This window comes from Myotis brandtii, unplaced genomic scaffold (genome assembly GCF_000412655.1).
Source record: "Myotis brandtii unplaced genomic scaffold, ASM41265v1 scaffold328, whole genome shotgun sequence".
Taxonomy (NCBI): Eukaryota; Metazoa; Chordata; class Mammalia; order Chiroptera; family Vespertilionidae; genus Myotis; species Myotis brandtii.
In genome coordinates, this window is record NW_005362626.1 from 5,695,132 (window position 1) to 5,712,014 (window position 16,883).

At 50.9% G+C, this 16,883-nt stretch overlaps 1 protein-coding gene across 1 annotated transcript in view; it reads left to right on the top strand.

Annotated features, from left to right (window-relative positions):
• The window catches only part of TRIO (trio Rho guanine nucleotide exchange factor), a 217,751-nt gene that overhangs the window by 136,893 nt on the left and 63,975 nt on the right, over positions 1–16,883 (top strand). Inside the window, exon 34 of the mRNA XM_005871063.2 lies at positions 7,475–7,718. Within this exon, the coding sequence (XP_005871125.1) occupies positions 7,475–7,718 (244 nt within the window). The remainder of the gene's footprint in view (positions 1–7,474; positions 7,719–16,883) is intronic.

Here is a 16,883-nt window from a genome sequence, read left to right on the forward strand (position 1 = left end):
TCCAGGACAGATGCTCCAGCCAGGATAGATGCTCCAGCACAGGACAGGTGCTCCAGGCAGGACAGGTGCTCCAGCCAGGGGAGATGCTCCAGCACAGGACAGGTGCTCCAGGCAGGACAGGTGCTCCAGCCAGGGGAGATGCTCCAGCACAGGACAGGTGCTCCAGGCAGGACAGGTGCTCCAGCCAGGGGAGATGCTCCAGCACAGGACAGGTGCTCCAGGCAGGACAGGTGCTCCAGCCAGGGGAGATGCTCCAGCACAGGACAGGTGCTCCAGGCAGGACAGGTGCTCCAGCCAGGGGAGATGCTCCAGCACAGGACAGGTGCTCCAGGCAGGACAGGTGCTCCAGCCAGGGGAGATGCTCCAGCACAGGACAGGTGCTCCAGGCAGGACAGGTGCTCCAGCCAGGGGAGATGCTCCAGCACAGGACAGGTGCTCCAGGCAGGACAGGTGCTCCAGCCAGGGGAGATGCTCCAGCACAGGACAGGTGCTCCAGGCAGGACAGGTGCTCCAGCCAGGGGAGATGCTCCAGCACAGGACAGGTGCTCCAGGCAGGACAGGTGCTCCAGCCAGGGGAGATGCTCCAGCACAGGACAGGTGCTCCAGGCAGGACAGGTGCTCCAGCCAGGGGAGATGCTCCAGCACAGGACAGGTGCTCCAGGCAGGACAGGTGCTCCAGCCAGGGGAGATGCTCCAGCACAGGACAGGTGCTCCAGGCAGGACAGGTGCTCCAGCCAGGACAGGTGCTCCAGCATAGGACCTGTGCTCCAGCGCAGGAATGAATAGAAGACAGCCCTTCCACCCCCGGCAGCCAGGTGATGGACTGCGCCTGGTGTTTGGTTTCTCCTTTGGCTAATCTTTGTTTTTCTAAGTGACTGTGGGTTTTTGTAATTTTAACTGGTTTTTAAGTGCTCTCATAAAACCACAAAACGAATGTAATCTTTGATAATCATAGGTACTCCATCAGAAAAACAAAATCCCTCATGCTAAAGTAGAATGCCTCAATTAAAAAAAAAGATTATTTTTAAATATAAAGGTTGGGCAGACATGTAACGACGTGTTTATAAGAATACTGGCGCATTGAGACTGTTTTGAATGTAAATTTTATACCACAGACCAGAGTTACTGTTGATTCAGACTTGAGGCCAGTGGTTTATTCCGCTGTCCTTCCTCGTTGCGAGGGCCCGGTCTGCTGGTTAACTGGCTCTCAGATCTCAATTCTTCGGGTCGGTGTCCCTTTGTTACAGACAGAAAGACATTTCAGGTTAACTCCTCTGGGTAGAAGGTTGTCATGTTCAATCAGGAAATGCGGTAAATGGGTTTCCTTGGGTTAAATTGTCCTAAGGAGTTCTTTGTTTTCCAGGGCCTGGTGCCATGGGGGGTGGGGTGGGGGTTCACCTGCCTCCTCCTTCCCGGCCCTCGTCCCTTTTCTGCAGAGGAGCCTGAGTACCTGCTGGGCACGGGCTGGCGCTTCTCTCTCGTGTATTCAGAGGGAGGGACGCGCAGCCACGTCAGCTGCCGTGAACCCTCGAAGCCTGGTGCATAATGGCCAAGCTCTCTGATTCGCTTAACTTTTCACATTTGAAGTTTGCCTTTTTAGTTGTAGCTTTTCAGTTTAACGTCCTTGCATCTCATTTTACATTCCACCTCCTGTGTATCACAGTCAAGAAAACCTTCCAGGAATTGTTTTCATGTCAGAAAACCAATGTGTGATCGATCGATCGCCTTGGTAAAGAGAGAGGATTAAGGTCCCTAAATGCCATACTCACTACTTATTTTCTGAATAAAATATTGGTTGTGGTAAGTTTCTGCTTTTGAAAACATCTTTCTCATGGATTTATTTTGGGGGGGGGGGTATTAAAAAACCTATAAAATGTATCACCTTAACTGTTTTTCAGTTCTCACAGATTTCTTTATGTACCACCCAATGTGTGAGAGATGATCAAAATCACCTTTGAAACACAGCAACAGGCCCTAACTGGTTTGGCTCAGTGGATAGAGCGTCAGCCTGCGGACTGAAAGGTCCCAGGTTCGATTCCGGTCAAGGGCATTACCTTGGTTGCGGGCACATCCCCAGTAGGGGGTGTGCAGGAGGCAGCTGATAGATGTTCCTAACTCTCTATCCCTCTCCCTTCCTCTCTGTAAAAAAAATCCATAAAATATATTTTTAAAAAAAGAAAAAGAAACACAGTGACAGATTTTGGTGAACACTTCTGTGAACCTGGCCTTGGGGTCGGGGGAGCACAGGGCTGCCACTAAGCCCAAGCCTCCATGATGTTGCCCAACAAGAGCTCAGGCAGGCGAGACTGGGCAGGGCAGTTCTTCTCCTTAGAGTGTTGTGCTGGCCCCCAGTGGTTGCCTTTCCCTGGTAACCGTCGCCAGTAATGGAGCTGTCTCCCTAATCCCCTCAACCACACAACACTCTCCGGTCTTCTGCACAGTGTGAAACCCCCACAAAACCGCAGGCCTTTGTGAGGTTTCTGGACTGACTGTATTGGGCTGTAAGATGTGATTGTTCAGAGTTGATGCACCGTGTTCTTTAGGGAAAATGGCTTTTATTAGACCACATTCCTCCTTTCCTTTTGAATTGCTCTCAGAAAATTGGCCAGATACCCACCTGCGGTCAACCTGGGGTTCCTGGAGTAGATCACTTACAGAACAGGCTGCGGCATCGCCAGGCCGTCGGAAAGCCCCTCTTCCTCTGGCAGAACTGGCCCCAGAGCTCCTGGGGCTTGGCCATTCCAACCAGGTGTTTGCCGTTGTCTCCTGAGAACGATATGTTCTTGTAACATAAAGCTGCCTCATGTTAGTGCGCCAGGGAGGGGCGCTCCGAGGAGCGATGGGGTCAGAAACCCCCTCCGAGGGTCTGTTGGAGTCACTGCCATTGACTAGGTTCAGGCAAAGCAGTGACATCACGTGGTTCCTCCAGGAAACATAAAGCAAAACTCTTTTGTGCTAATTGTTCAAGGCTCACGTGCCTGCGGCCAAAGATGAGTATTTCATTCTTTTGTGTGAAACACAGCAACTTGTTCACTTTCAGTCATTCTGAGGCGATTCAGGCAAAGGGACCCTGGTTTGATTCTGCAGAGAGTCTGTGCATCTGAGCCATTGGCGTTCCCGTGGCAGCCCGTGTAAAGGGACGGGGGGGGGGGGGGGGGGGCACAGGTGCAGGCGAGACTTCCTTACATCAGGACCGTGTCACACTGCGTGGGACCTGGACGAGCGGCCCAATTCCCTGCCTTCCTTTCCCCTGTGGACGCAGTGTCACTCCTGGGCGCCGTGGAATGAAGTGATGTACGCCAGTGTACACCAGGGTCTCAGCCAGCTGAGGCTGCCCTAACTTGCAATCCTAAACTAAATGCATGTATGTGGTTGGGAGCCCATGATAGAAGTCCATAAAATACACAGAAGTAGAGAAGATACTTTAAAAACTTTCACAAGGCATGGTTGGAAAGGAAAAGTGAATTTTAACTAGATAAATGGAATGGCAACTCAGCATAGCAATGAAGTTGGGTCACTGAGGGTAGGAATGTCATTGAAAGCAAATAAGACCTCAGCCAAACTTACTGATGTAGAATATATTATCTGACCTTTTTCTAACTCGTTTCCTCCAAAGAGTTACTTTAAGTCTTTTATACCAAAAAAAAAAAAAAGTGCTGTTTTTTAAACTGCAAACCTGGTTTTAAAGAGAGGTTTTATATTCAGAAGTTTAAAATGTTCAAATGTGAACATTGAGACCGAAATCCACAGATGTCTTTTCTCTGAACTAGAAAACATCCACTTAATCCTCCCCTTAAAGATTCTTCATGCAGGATTCTTATGGAAAAGCCCATTGGTTCTGAGGGGTAAAGCCGAGAAGATATATGTATATATTTAATGATGATTTTAGCGCTGTTTGGAAACAGTCTTCTGGTACTGAATTTTGTTCATAAGTTCCCTAAAGCCTTTGAAAAGGAATTTTAACTCAGTGTGCAATTCTTCATCGGAACAGGCTTGACTTTTATTTCTCATGCTCTGTCAAGTACACAGATGTTTCCAATAGTTTTTGATTACTCTGTGAGGGGCTAAAAAAACCAGTGCCAGAAATAAGGTTTAGCTTAATTTTCCTTGGGCAGCCCCCTTCTCCCTTCCCACCCTTCCCCCACCCGCTGATTGCTCCATGTGGCTTTGAGCACTCTGAAAAATTAATAAGACTCCGAGTGAAATGGGCCCAGGACGGGTGATGAGGTGCTGTGTCTCCAGGTGGCGTTTCCCAGGGCTGGGGGTGGACCAGTGACAGGAGAGCGTGACAGGCCTGTCCGAGGGGCTCTGGGCAGGGGTGACAGGCACTGCAGGCAGGCAGGGTCCGAGGGACGTGCAGGTCCTGTGGGGCCTTGGCAAGCGGACCCCATATCCATCCGGCTAGTTCAAGGCTCACACTTCCCCTGGAACTGGGAACATTCCTCCTTTTCGCTACAGGGATTAACCACTTCCAGCACGTGGGCTTTTACAGGAAATCACTTCCCCAGGCCGGGCCTCCCCGCCTTTCCCTTCTACCATTAGGTCCTTGGTTGTTCGCAGAGAAATGTGTAAGGTCTGCGCGGTTTTCCCACAGAGCAATTTGCAACATGTAGAAGGCGATTAAACATTTGTGGAAAACTCCCTTTGTGGCCTAGCAAAGACGATTCATTGTGTCCATATCTGTGCTTTATTAGGAAGGGTTTGTTTTGCGTTGGTTTCTGTGGTTGTCCAATGGCCATGTGTTTCTTATTCTAAATATCTAAACTTGCTCTTGAAAGACAGGCTGTTCGACCAGAGGGGGATGAAGAGCGTGGGGCTGGCAGGGGCTGGCAGGCGCAGTCTTCGGCGTGGCCAGGCCCAAGGACTCTGCCGGCTGTGAGCCTGAGCCGGGGTTGGTTCCCAGTGCTCTGCCAGTGGACTGCCGGGTGGCCTCCTGGACAAGCATGTCCCCCACAGGAGGCCCTCCATTCCTTGCTCCACTCCCGCCGCCCAGCCGTCTCCTCTTCTGTCCTTCACCTTCTCTGTGCGGATGTCCTTGCGAAGACTGGGCAGGTCTCAGGTTAAACACAGCAGACTTAGCTCCTAAAGTCACAGAGGAAAACTGTGCTTCGTTTTGGTTTTCCAAATGCAGTGCCTTCTTCACCCCCCTACCCATCCCCCTTCCCCTTGACCCAATGCTTAATATGTTGATTTCCAAATTAGTTACTTGCTAAGCATCTAACTGATAGAATATTATGTGGTTTTCTTGGATTCCCAGTGTGAGTGGACTGCAGATACTTCATATATATCTGATTTCATGACTTTATTAAAAGTTATAGCAATAATAATGGAGTTCTTGCTCAGCCAGTGTTGCTCAATGGTTGAGCATCAACCAATTAAATAGAAGGTCACAGTTCAGTTCTGGTCAGGGCATATGCCAGGATTGTGGGCTCGGTCCCCAGTAGGGGGCATGCACGAGGCAGCTGATCAATGATTCTCTCTCATCATTGATGTTTCTATCTCTCTCTCCATCTCTGTTCCTCTCTGAAATCAATAAAAATATATTTTAAAATGTTTTACCTCATCATCTGAATCCTCCTTATTCCTGCCCCCTCCCCAGGCCTTCACCACACTGTTGGCTGTGTCCATGGGTTATGCATATATGCATACAAGTTCCTTGGTTGGTCTCCACCCACCCACCACGTCAGCACATGTGTGACTGCTTCCTTGCACAAACCCTGTACCTGCTGTTGTTGGCCAAGGGGGCTCAGCAGTGGCAGAGACAGGCCCAGTCTCCCAGCCACAGGCAGAACATGGAAAGTTCACAGAAGAGTGACACACATATAACCCAAGACATGACTCGTTTCGGAATCGAGTCATAATTTGCTTATTTAAAAAATGCTAAGGATGGTAGATACAGAAGTGACGTCTCAGAGACTAATGGGAAGCTCCAAGCAGAAGGGGTAGTGGGGGCGCAGTGAACGCTGGGTCCCTCTCAAGGAGGACACGGTCGCTGGGCTGGGAGGCGCGTGAGGGGACACCGCTGACCTGCGCCAGGTGGGCCGCCCCGGGCGGGAACCTGATCCCGTGCTGCGGAATGTGAGCCACGGCTCGTGCATAAGGAGGCATGTTTGAGTGGGGGCTCACGTGTTAAAGTGGGATCTGGCAGCTGTGCTGGGATGGCCGGGCAGGCGAGCCTGGGGCCCACCTGGGAGGCACTGCAGGGGCCAGCGAGTGAGCGGTGTGGGCGTGCGGAGGAAGGAGGCAGCGGAAAGCCGTCCTGGAGTCCTGATGGCACCTGGAGAGGGAAAGAGCGTGAGACCTCGTGAGACCTCAGCTCAGCTCGGGTGACTGATGGCGAGACCACGCCTCAAAGGGAACACTGGAGAGAAGCAGGCTGGGGCCGGGGTGGGGAATAATGCCCTAGACTACGTGTTTTGGAGGGAGGGGGAAACAGCAGGCCAGTGCCTGCTCGGGAGTGATTGGCATAGAGTGGGGTTCAGGAACCCACCCAGGTGAATAGTGAACAGACAGGAGTGACCTCCCGGCTGCCAGGTTAAGGCCCAGAGGGGACAGTCCAAGGATGGGAACTGGTCGCGGTGGGAGGGGCGTTGTGAGCCTGGATGTGAGCTGTCTCCAAGGAGTGGACAGTCTAAGGGAGACATGGGGCAGAGGCCACAGGAGGTGAAGGGTCATGGGAAGGCCACGCACCTGCTTCCCACGTGAGGTCCTGGTGGTGGTGTCGTGATGGAGTGTGTGTTGTGCTTCTCAGGGCCTGGGAGTCAGTCAGCAAATGGGAGTGAGCTCAGTGAGAGGAGAGAAGAAGGGAAGGAATTTCAGAAGAAAATTCGTGGCATGTGGGCAGTGAGCCAGCGCCCCTAGAGTACATGGAGGCTTGTGGTGGGAAGAGGGCCTGCAAAGGGTTTGGGGCCGGCGATAGAGGGTCCGGAATGCCCACTAGGAACGTCCAGAGGGTTTTGAAGAGAGAAAGGCTGCCCTGACCTGTGTTTGGGATCTTGACCCCCGCCCCCATCCCCTTCTGGTCACCCTGCCACGTGTAGGGGTGCCCGTAGGCTGACAGGACCGGGAGTGCCCAGACACCAAATGGGAACAAACTTCCCATTTTACCACCACACGTCACAATAATCCCCCCAGTGACCTTCAGACACAATGTTGATTAGTTTGCCCGAAGCTAAAAAATCGGTGTATAGCACTTACTGAGAATAATAATGTCTCAGACACAAGGTTTGGATGTGCGTGAAACATCAGGTCAGGGAAACACTCAGAAAACCATGGACATACGTGAGAACGTGACACAGTGAATGACCGTCATGTGGGTCTGAGGGAGGATTAGGGACCGTGAAGCAGGAGAGCTGCCCCTCGGGTGGTTCCTGCTGTTACTGACTCAGGGGTGGGGGGAGTCGAGTTCCCGCAGGTTCACAGCCTGCGCGGAGTCAGTGTCCCGGCTCGCTGACCGGTCCCCTCTCCTCCCCAGCTCTCCGGCGGCTGCGAGCTGACGGTGGTGATCCACGACTTCACCGCCTGCAACAGCACCGAGCTGACCATCCGTCGCGGACAGACCGTGGAGGTGCTGGAGCGGCCCCACGACAAGCCCGACTGGTGCCTGGTGCGGACCACCGACCGGTCCCCCGCGGCAGAAGGCCTGGTGCCCTGCGGCTCGCTGTGCATCGCGCACTCACGGAGCAGCATGGAGATGGAGGGCATCTTCAACCACAAAGGTAGGACCCGCGGCCCGGATGGCGGTGCCCATGGGCATGACACCGGCGCTTCTGTCCCCACTTCTGTGCAGCCGAGTAGTAGGTAGGACTCCCTGTGTCGTGCTTCAGGCCATCATCGCTGGGTCTCTGGGCCGTTTCACTCCATCAGGAGCTGCGGTGGAAATGACGATTGCACCTGTTATTCAGAAGTAATGAATGATCGCCTCCTTTCCCACGGCCGTGAAATAAGATACCAGTTTAGGGAAGGAGGAGGGGGCGTTCCTTTGAGGCCAGTGTCACCTATAAATGGGGAGCACAGAGAAGGCACTGTTCTCAGGCAGGCGATGTGAAACAGCGTCTCCTTATCAGGTTTTCACGCTCTGGGCTCTTTATTTTGTTCGTGTGAAATCCCAGAAAGTCAAGCATACAGGCCCTGAGAGGTTAACCGTGCCTTCTTTATAGCTTTGCGAAGTGTCTCAGGATAGCCCCGGGTGTGAGAGCTCTGCGGCTGCGACAGTGACGAGCGAGGACGCGGCTTTGGAAAGGGGCACTTTCATTTTTTTTTTAAAATATATTTTTATTGAGCCGAAACCGGTTTGGCTCAGTGGATAGAGCGTCGGCCTGCGGATTGAAGGGTCCCGGGTTCGATTCCGGTCAGGGGCATGTACCTGGGTTGCGGGCACATCCCCAGTAGGGGATGTGCAGGAGGCAGCTGATCGATGTTTCTCTCTCATCGATGTTTCTGGCTCTCTATCTCTCTCCCTTCCTCTCTGTAAAAAATCAATAAAATATATTAAAAAATTTTAAAATATATTTTTATTGAGCCGAAACCGGTTTGGCTCAGTGGATAGAGCGTCGGCCTGCGGATTGAAGGGTCCCGGGTTCGATTCCGGTCAGGGGCATGTACCTGGGTTGCGGGCACATCCCCAGTAGGGGATGTGCAGGAGGCAGCTGATCGATGTTTCTCTCTCATCGATGTTTCTGGCTCTCTATCTCTCTCCCTTCCTCTCTGTAAAAAATCAATAAAATATATTAAAAAATTTTAAAATATATTTTTATTGAGCCGAAACCGGTTTGGCTCAGTGGATAGAGCGTCGGCCTGCGGATTGAAGGGTCCCGGGTTCGATTCCGGTCAGGGGCATGTACCTGGGTTGCGGGCACATCCCCAGTAGGGGATGTGCAGGAGGCAGCTGATCGATGTTTCTCTCTCATCGATGTTTCTGGCTCTCTATCTCTCTCCCTTCCTCTCTGTAAAAAATCAATAAAATATATTAAAAAATTTTAAAATATATTTTTATTGAGCCGAAACCGGTTTGGCTCAGTGGATAGAGCGTCGGCCTGCGGATTGAAGGGTCCCGGGTTCGATTCCGGTCAGGGGCATGTACCTGGGTTGCGGGCACATCCCCAGTAGGGGATGTGCAGGAGGCAGCTGATCGATGTTTCTCTCTCATCGATGTTTCTGGCTCTCTATCTCTCTCCCTTCCTCTCTGTAAAAAATCAATAAAATATATTAAAAAATTTTAAAATATATTTTTATTGAGCCGAAACCGGTTTGGCTCAGTGGATAGAGCGTCGGCCTGCGGATTGAAGGGTCCCGGGTTCGATTCCGGTCAGGGGCATGTACCTGGGTTGCGGGCACATCCCCAGTAGGGGATGTGCAGGAGGCAGCTGATCGATGTTTCTCTCTCATCGATGTTTCTGGCTCTCTATCTCTCTCCCTTCCTCTCTGTAAAAAATCAATAAAATATATTAAAAAATTTTAAAATATATTTTTATTGAGCCGAAACCGGTTTGGCTCAGTGGATAGAGCGTCGGCCTGCGGATTGAAGGGTCCCGGGTTCGATTCCGGTCAGGGGCATGTACCTGGGTTGCGGGCACATCCCCAGTAGGGGATGTGCAGGAGGCAGCTGATCGATGTTTCTCTCTCATCGATGTTTCTGGCTCTCTATCTCTCTCCCTTCCTCTCTGTAAAAAATCAATAAAATATATTAAAAAATTTTAAAATATATTTTTATTGAGCCGAAACCGGTTTGGCTCAGTGGATAGAGCGTCGGCCTGCGGATTGAAGGGTCCCGGGTTCGATTCCGGTCAGGGGCATGTACCTGGGTTGCGGGCACATCCCCAGTAGGGGATGTGCAGGAGGCAGCTGATCGATGTTTCTCTCTCATCGATGTTTCTGGCTCTCTATCTCTCTCCCTTCCTCTCTGTAAAAAATCAATAAAATATATTAAAAAATTTTAAAATATATTTTTATTGAGCCGAAACCGGTTTGGCTCAGTGGATAGAGCGTCGGCCTGCGGATTGAAGGGTCCCGGGTTCGATTCCGGTCAGGGGCATGTACCTGGGTTGCGGGCACATCCCCAGTAGGGGATGTGCAGGAGGCAGCTGATCGATGTTTCTCTCTCATCGATGTTTCTGGCTCTCTATCTCTCTCCCTTCCTCTCTGTAAAAAATCAATAAAATATATTAAAAAATTTTAAAATATATTTTTATTGATTTCAGAGAGGTAGGGAGAGAGAGATAGAAACATCAATGATGAGAAAAAATCATTGATCAGCTGCCTCCTGCACGCCCCACACTGCGGTTCAAGCCAGCAACCCAGGAAATCGAACCACGACCTCTTGGTTCACAGGTCGACCAACGCTCAACCACTGAGCCACGCTGGCAGGGCAAAAGGAACACCTTTAAACCGAAATAACAGAGCATTTGGACAAAATAGCATTTCACATTATTCAGTGGCTCCTTTATTTATTTTTCAATTAGAGTCGACGTTCAGTATTACTTTGTATTAGTGTCAGGTGCACCTGCGGTGGCTCCTGTAGTAACTAGCAGGCAGCTAGCAGGACTGCTTTTCCACGGGGTCTCGATGGATCAGAAACGGGCTTCCAGGGAGGGGGGTCTGCTTCTCCTTCACGTCCACGTGGAAGAGTTGGTGATCGGAAGGGGAGGTCCTCAGTAACGGTGGGCTTGTCTGTGTCAGTGACCCCGGCAGTAGCATCACCTGCTTTCGGCAGGGCACACACATGGAGGCAGTCCCTTGACTGCATTTGCTGTTTTTAAGGGTCAGACAGGGACCCATCATTAGTCTGCAGGTGGTCCTTCCATTGTGCTGGACAGTGTGGCGGTAGAGCTGCTCTGGATTGAGGTGATCCGCAGGTGTAAAATACACACTGGGTTCCAAAAGCAGTCTGAGAAAAGAATGTGTAACTATTTTATATCCATTACATTTTGAAATGATAATGTATTTCATAGAGCGGGTTAAACACAATGTGTTATTCAAATTAATTCCACCTGTTTCTTTTTTCATTTATGCTACTAGAAAAATTTAAACTCTGTAGGAACTTGCACTGTATTTCTGTTGGACCGTGCTGGTTTAACCTTTCATCTTAGTGAAAAGCTAATTTGAGACTTCAAGCCCTTTTTAAGAAGCGTCGGTCTGTAGCTTCTAAAATAGTGCAGAATGGGTAGTGTTTGTTTGCTTTGGCCCGTTATGCCACCGTCTTCACTTTCCTGCAATATTGGCAAATGGCCGATTTTTCTAGATCTGGAGGCAACGCAGTTTGTCTTCCCTTCCTAAGAGGAGATCATTGCAGTCCGCCCTACAGTTCCCGCTCTGCTAATTTTGGAGCATTCCCGGTGCTTCCTCCGTGTGTCATCTGTGTCCTCTTTCCACACATCATGACCCGCCCTGGTCCATCCTCTGGCCGTGGAGGTCAGTCACGGCCTTGAGCGACATGGAGCTGCTGACCAGCTGCCTCTGGAGTGACAGGCCCAGTCCTGTGCCAGACCCTCAGGCCTGCGGAGGCCCTTCCTGTCACCTCGGGAAGAAACGAGAAGAATTCAGTCTTTATTTCTTCAGGGACCCAATGGAAAAGACGGGACGTTCAGAGTCTGACCGAACGCCAAGGTGTCTGCTTTTCTTTCCGGCGAAGCTGTCCATGGGTCTAGAGAAGGACAGGAGGTCAAGTACAGATCTGGGCTGGGCTGCCCACTAGCCCACTGCCAGATGTCTCCCAGGTTGCATAACACATTCAAACCCTGGGACCTGAGTTGAAAATAAAGCCCAGCTTTTCTTTCGAAGCCGATCAGTTCTGCAGAGGAGCCTGGAGCACTGTGCGTGCTGCAGAGAGCACGGGCTCTGGAAGATGGCTCTCGCAGGGCCTTCCCCGGTGCGTTCTTCACTTCCTGGGGCTCCCAGCTGCAGGCCAGCCGGGAGGAAAGACCTGTATTTCTCTCACTTGGCTTTGTCCTGCAAACTCCTTACGGAGGTGGGGTGTTTTGCTTGTTTTGAGTTCAGGTGCCAGTTCCCGGAGCCCTTTCCTCTGATATTCTGGGCCCGTCTTGGAAAGTTCCTCCTTGATCCTCATGAACCCACAAACCTCTGTCTTCCCAGGAAGGTGTTCCTTCATGGAGTACAACCTGTTGGGAAGGACAGCCAGTCAGTAGGTGGGGATCATTCCTTACCAGTTCTCTCCTTCTTTCCCCCATTATTTCCCCATAATGCCAGGAAGCACGACTCTCCGTCCTTCCCCTGCGGTGTTGGGACGTAGGCACTAGGCTTGGGGAGAGAAGGCCTCCGTGAGGCTCTCTGACAAGCCCTGCCAGATCCTGCCGCCCATGGTCAGTCCAGGAAGGCAGTGACCAGGTGCCCGTCCAGGAGATGAGGCCTTCGTCAGATAGTCCGGACAGCAAGGGACGAGGATCTAGGAATAAAGTCCAAAGGAAGCCACAGGGATTCTGGGAGCAGAGGCCATTGCCACTGGGACACAGGGGATCTGGATTTGCTTCTGCTCAGCCCACAGCCTTTCTTCCTGCTCTCGTGTGGGAAGGGGTGCAGGCCAGAATGACTTCCTAGATGTGTGTGTGCTGGGCCGCTAGTGCCTGTCACTCACATGGGGCTGCTTACCCAGCGTCTCATTTTGAGCCCCTATTCATTGGGGGAGCCACGCTGGGCATGAGGATACTGCTGTAAGGAGTTAAATGTGCCCCTTCTCTCACAGGACTTGACGTTCATCACCCTATAGGTCTCCTGTGTCCAACAAGCAAGTGGGCTTGCCTTTCACACACTTCGAAACTCATGTACAGCCCTGGCTGGGGTGGCTCAGTTGGTTGGGCAGCGTCCTGTGCACCTAAAGGTTGCTTGTTGGATTCCTGGTCAGGGCACACGCCCAGGTTGCAGACTCGATCCCCCGTAGGGGGCGTGCAGGAGGCAGCTGATCGATGTTATGCTCTTACTTTGATGTTTCTCTCTTCTCCCTTCCTCTCTAAAAATCCATAAACTATCCTCTAAATAAATAAATAAGACTCCTGTACGTTAGGGAACTGTCATTATATATTTGTTTCTAGTCACCCGCTGATAATCTCTAAAGATAATCTCTTAAATGTGTTTGGTTCTTTCTGCTCTGACCTTCCAGGCTGGAAGAAGGAGCATATATACTATCTCCAGTTCCAGGATTTTCTCAGCCTTATTGCCTCAGTATTTTCTTACAACACCCTGGTCCAAACAACTTATATTTCCATAAATTTCAAATATAAAATACATGGCTGTTAAGGTCAAATGTCTATTTCTTTGATTGTGAATAGATAGTTTAAGAATTGTAATGTGACTATGAATATAAATACTCAAATCAGCCAGGAAGCACCCCATACTCACAGGGAGTGTGCCCAGGTTCTGGTGTGTTTGTGCAGCGTGGCTAGACTCGGACATCTGTGGACAGTAAACATATGTGGAATTTACAAGCGCTACTTTTCTCTTATCTGCTGTCTATTCCTGGGTGATGTGGGGAGAGGATACAAATATAACTTCTTTGAAATGAACAAGAAATGTAATTGTACGATTTGTTTTTTAAGAAGTTATTTTCGTGTCTGAAACTAGACTCCAGTGTGAACATTATAGGGGAAAAACGCTTTCCATTTGTGGGAAAGGCCAGTCTCGGAAGATTGCCGGAGGGACGGTCTCTGTAGACAGGCGGGCTGGGCGTTTCGCTCTTGTCTTGCTCCTGCTGCCACTCTCCCTCACAGCATCTTAGTCACAAACTACACGGAGACCAAGCCCATTAAAATGGAATAAGGATTCAGCAAATCCTTGTGCTCGTCCAGTCTTATTTGTGTTTGTGGTTTATACCACCTACCGTTACATCAGAGCCTCTGGGGTCGGGGCCGAGACGGGAGAGTTTGTGTCTGTCCCGGGGAGTCTGACCCGCATCCGGCTGAGACGCTCTGATCTCCGCAGCCCCTGTGTGCGAGGCATGGACTGACTCCGGGAATGGGTACCACCTCATTATCTTTAATCTCTTATTAAATCCGAGGGATTTTCCTTCTCTAGTGTCTCAGCTTGTGTAACTTGTCACTTTCCTCTATTTATTTAGTCTTGGTCACAGAAGGTAAACAGGAACTTCCGAAGTGTTTGTAGTTCCGACGAAGCCAATTTAGAACATCGCCTCTTTTATACTACCCGAGACTGAGTGGTTTAGCTTTTCTCTTTCTTCACAACCAAAACTACCATGTGTGATAGTGTTTGAAAGTTTCGCTTCAGGGTTCAGATGCTAACCCAACAGGCTCACCTAGAGCAGCGCAGGGGGCACTGGATGGGCAGCTGTGCCCAGAGTGGCTGGTGATCGGAAGGGGAGATGCTCAGTGACAGTGGGGTTGTCTGTGTCAGTGATTGCAGGGCACACGCATAGAGGCAGTCCTTTGCTTTCGCTATTTTTTATTTGTTTTTACAATATACAAAATAAAGCTACCAGATTGTAGACTGCATTCGCCGTTTTAAAGGCTCAGACAGGGACCCATCATTAGTCTGCAGTGGCCCTTCTTTCGGGCTCACACCGTGTGACTGTGTGACGCCACCATTACCTCTTGCCCACCAGGTTTCCCAGTCTCACTTCTCACCCTCTCTTGCTGGGACTACAACACAAATCCAATTATACGAGCTCCTGTTTAAGTTCCTTCAGTGAGTTGTTGTTATAAAATAAAATTCTTGTTTCCTGGCATGTCTTACAAGGCCTGGATCTCACGTGTGTGCACAGGTCCACCCATGCACATGAACAACGTGTGTGCACACCCTCTCTCACCCCTTGCTCAGGTAACAGGGTTTTTTCTTAGTCCCTCACCCTACCGGGCCTTCTCCATCCATTTGCACTAAATAAGTGAACAATCGTAAAGGAAATACAATACGTTTGTCCAATGGGTCCATGGTGGTGAGGGGAACAGAATAAATCTTGGTGCAGATAATGACACCAGTGTAACCTGAGGAGGACAGTCCCAGGGAGATGAGCTCCGGGGACACTAAAGGAGTGATGGGTGCAGATACAGTGCAGGCTTGTAAATGCGATAGATGAAATACAAATGTCCCCTCCAGTGCCACCATTGCCTCAGGTTTAAACAACAGGATCGATGAGGAGGCAGAGCGCCTCATGCAGCCAGCCCTGAGAGAGAAACCAAGAGAATACGTATTCTCTTCTCCAGTGCCACTATTGCCTCAGGTTTAAACAACAGGATCGATGAGGGGCCAGAGCACCTCATGCACCAGCCCTGAGAGAGAAACTGAGAGAATGAAGGGGGCCCAGAGGGGGTGGGGGTGCGGGGGAGCTCCTCAGCTGGCATACTGTCTCAGCCGGGTGCTGGGGGCAGATGAGTCTAGTGCATTGTAATCCACATTGCCAAGTTCTATTCTGATGCACTTGAAAGATACACAGTTTATATAGATAAATACCCTGGGTCCATTACTTACCATTTTGTAAAATGAATGAAAGAGCCCAGACCCCATGCATGGAGGTCATAGGCTCCATGTCTATTCTCGGGGTAGCCACTGGCACAACCCCTATGAGAGTGTGAGGACGTGGTTCCCTATGAGCCCCTGTTTCCGCCCGCCCTTTCCTCAGCCTCTCTGTCTGACCACCGAGGCCCTGTGTGCTGGTGGCCGCCCAGCACTGCCACTCCCTGTCTCTGGAGTTGGCCAGGTCTCTCCCTCAGCTCGCTAGGCTCGGTCTCCACGGCATACAGATGAGGCCAGGTGACAGGACTGTACCAGAGGTTCTCAGGTGGCGGGAGGGAAGGACACAGAGGGCACTGTGTCCTCTCCCAGGAGCCCCAGGCCTGGGCCTTCCACTGGGTTCCCAGCCTGTTCCTGTCCTCAGGGTCCAGCTGGCCCCCAGCTCAGAGGGTCCGTCAAAACTGTTCCCTCCAGAGTACACGCAGTTGCTAAGACTCCTTGCCCCTGTCCACACCACCTTCCCAGTGCCCGGGACAGCAGCAGCCCAGTGCCAGAGGGCCAGCCTCTCCTCTCCTCATCCTGTGCTCCTCATCCCCACCCCACATCCCCACCTCCACATCTCTATCCCCACCCCCCACATGCCCACCTCCACAGCTCTATCCCCACACCCCCACATTCCCACACCCACAGCTCTGTCCCCACCCCCCAGCAAAGCAGCAGCTTGGGAGACTGAGGCACTCTACCTTCTCCCAAAGCCTATGAGACCGAAAGCGGAGTTCCCTGGTCCAGGGCCTCCTGTATTTCCCTAAAATGCATTGGGATGACTGAGTTTAAGTGTGTCCAGGGCAAATGTCGTCTTTCCCAGACCATGAACCACTCTGCCCCAAAGGTAAATCAAGTCTCCTACCTCTTATAACTGATGACTTTTAAGTGACCTAAGCAGTTTTCAAAAAATGCAGGGCATTGACAAGACTTTAGTGATGTTAGAAGATTTCGTTGACTATATTGTGGTTCCAGTGTATTTGGACATTTGCTTAATGCCAGACTGCCTCCTCTTCATCAGAAAACACACCCAGGCACACCTGAGCATAGACAGTTCGGTAAACCTGCGTGTGCTCGCATGTAATGGAAGACCTGGAGACTTTTTTTTTAAAGCAGCTCGGAAAGAGTAGTTTTTAGTGTGCTTGAGCAGGTGCTAATGTAAATCCCTGTGGGAAGCAACAGAGAGACACGGAGTCACACCCAGAACAAAGACGGTGTCCCCCCTGAGCACCCCGTATCCAGGGCTACGTGATCCGCCCAGACCTGTGATTACAGAACGCTCTCTGTGCAGCGTGTAATTACGGGGCCGCACAAGTGGGCCATTACTCTGCTGAAAGCTTCATGGTGGAGGCATTTTCCTGTTCCAGCTTTACATTTAAGTGTTTATTAAAACAGGAAAAAAGCATGAGCAGGTATTGACAGTGTCCATA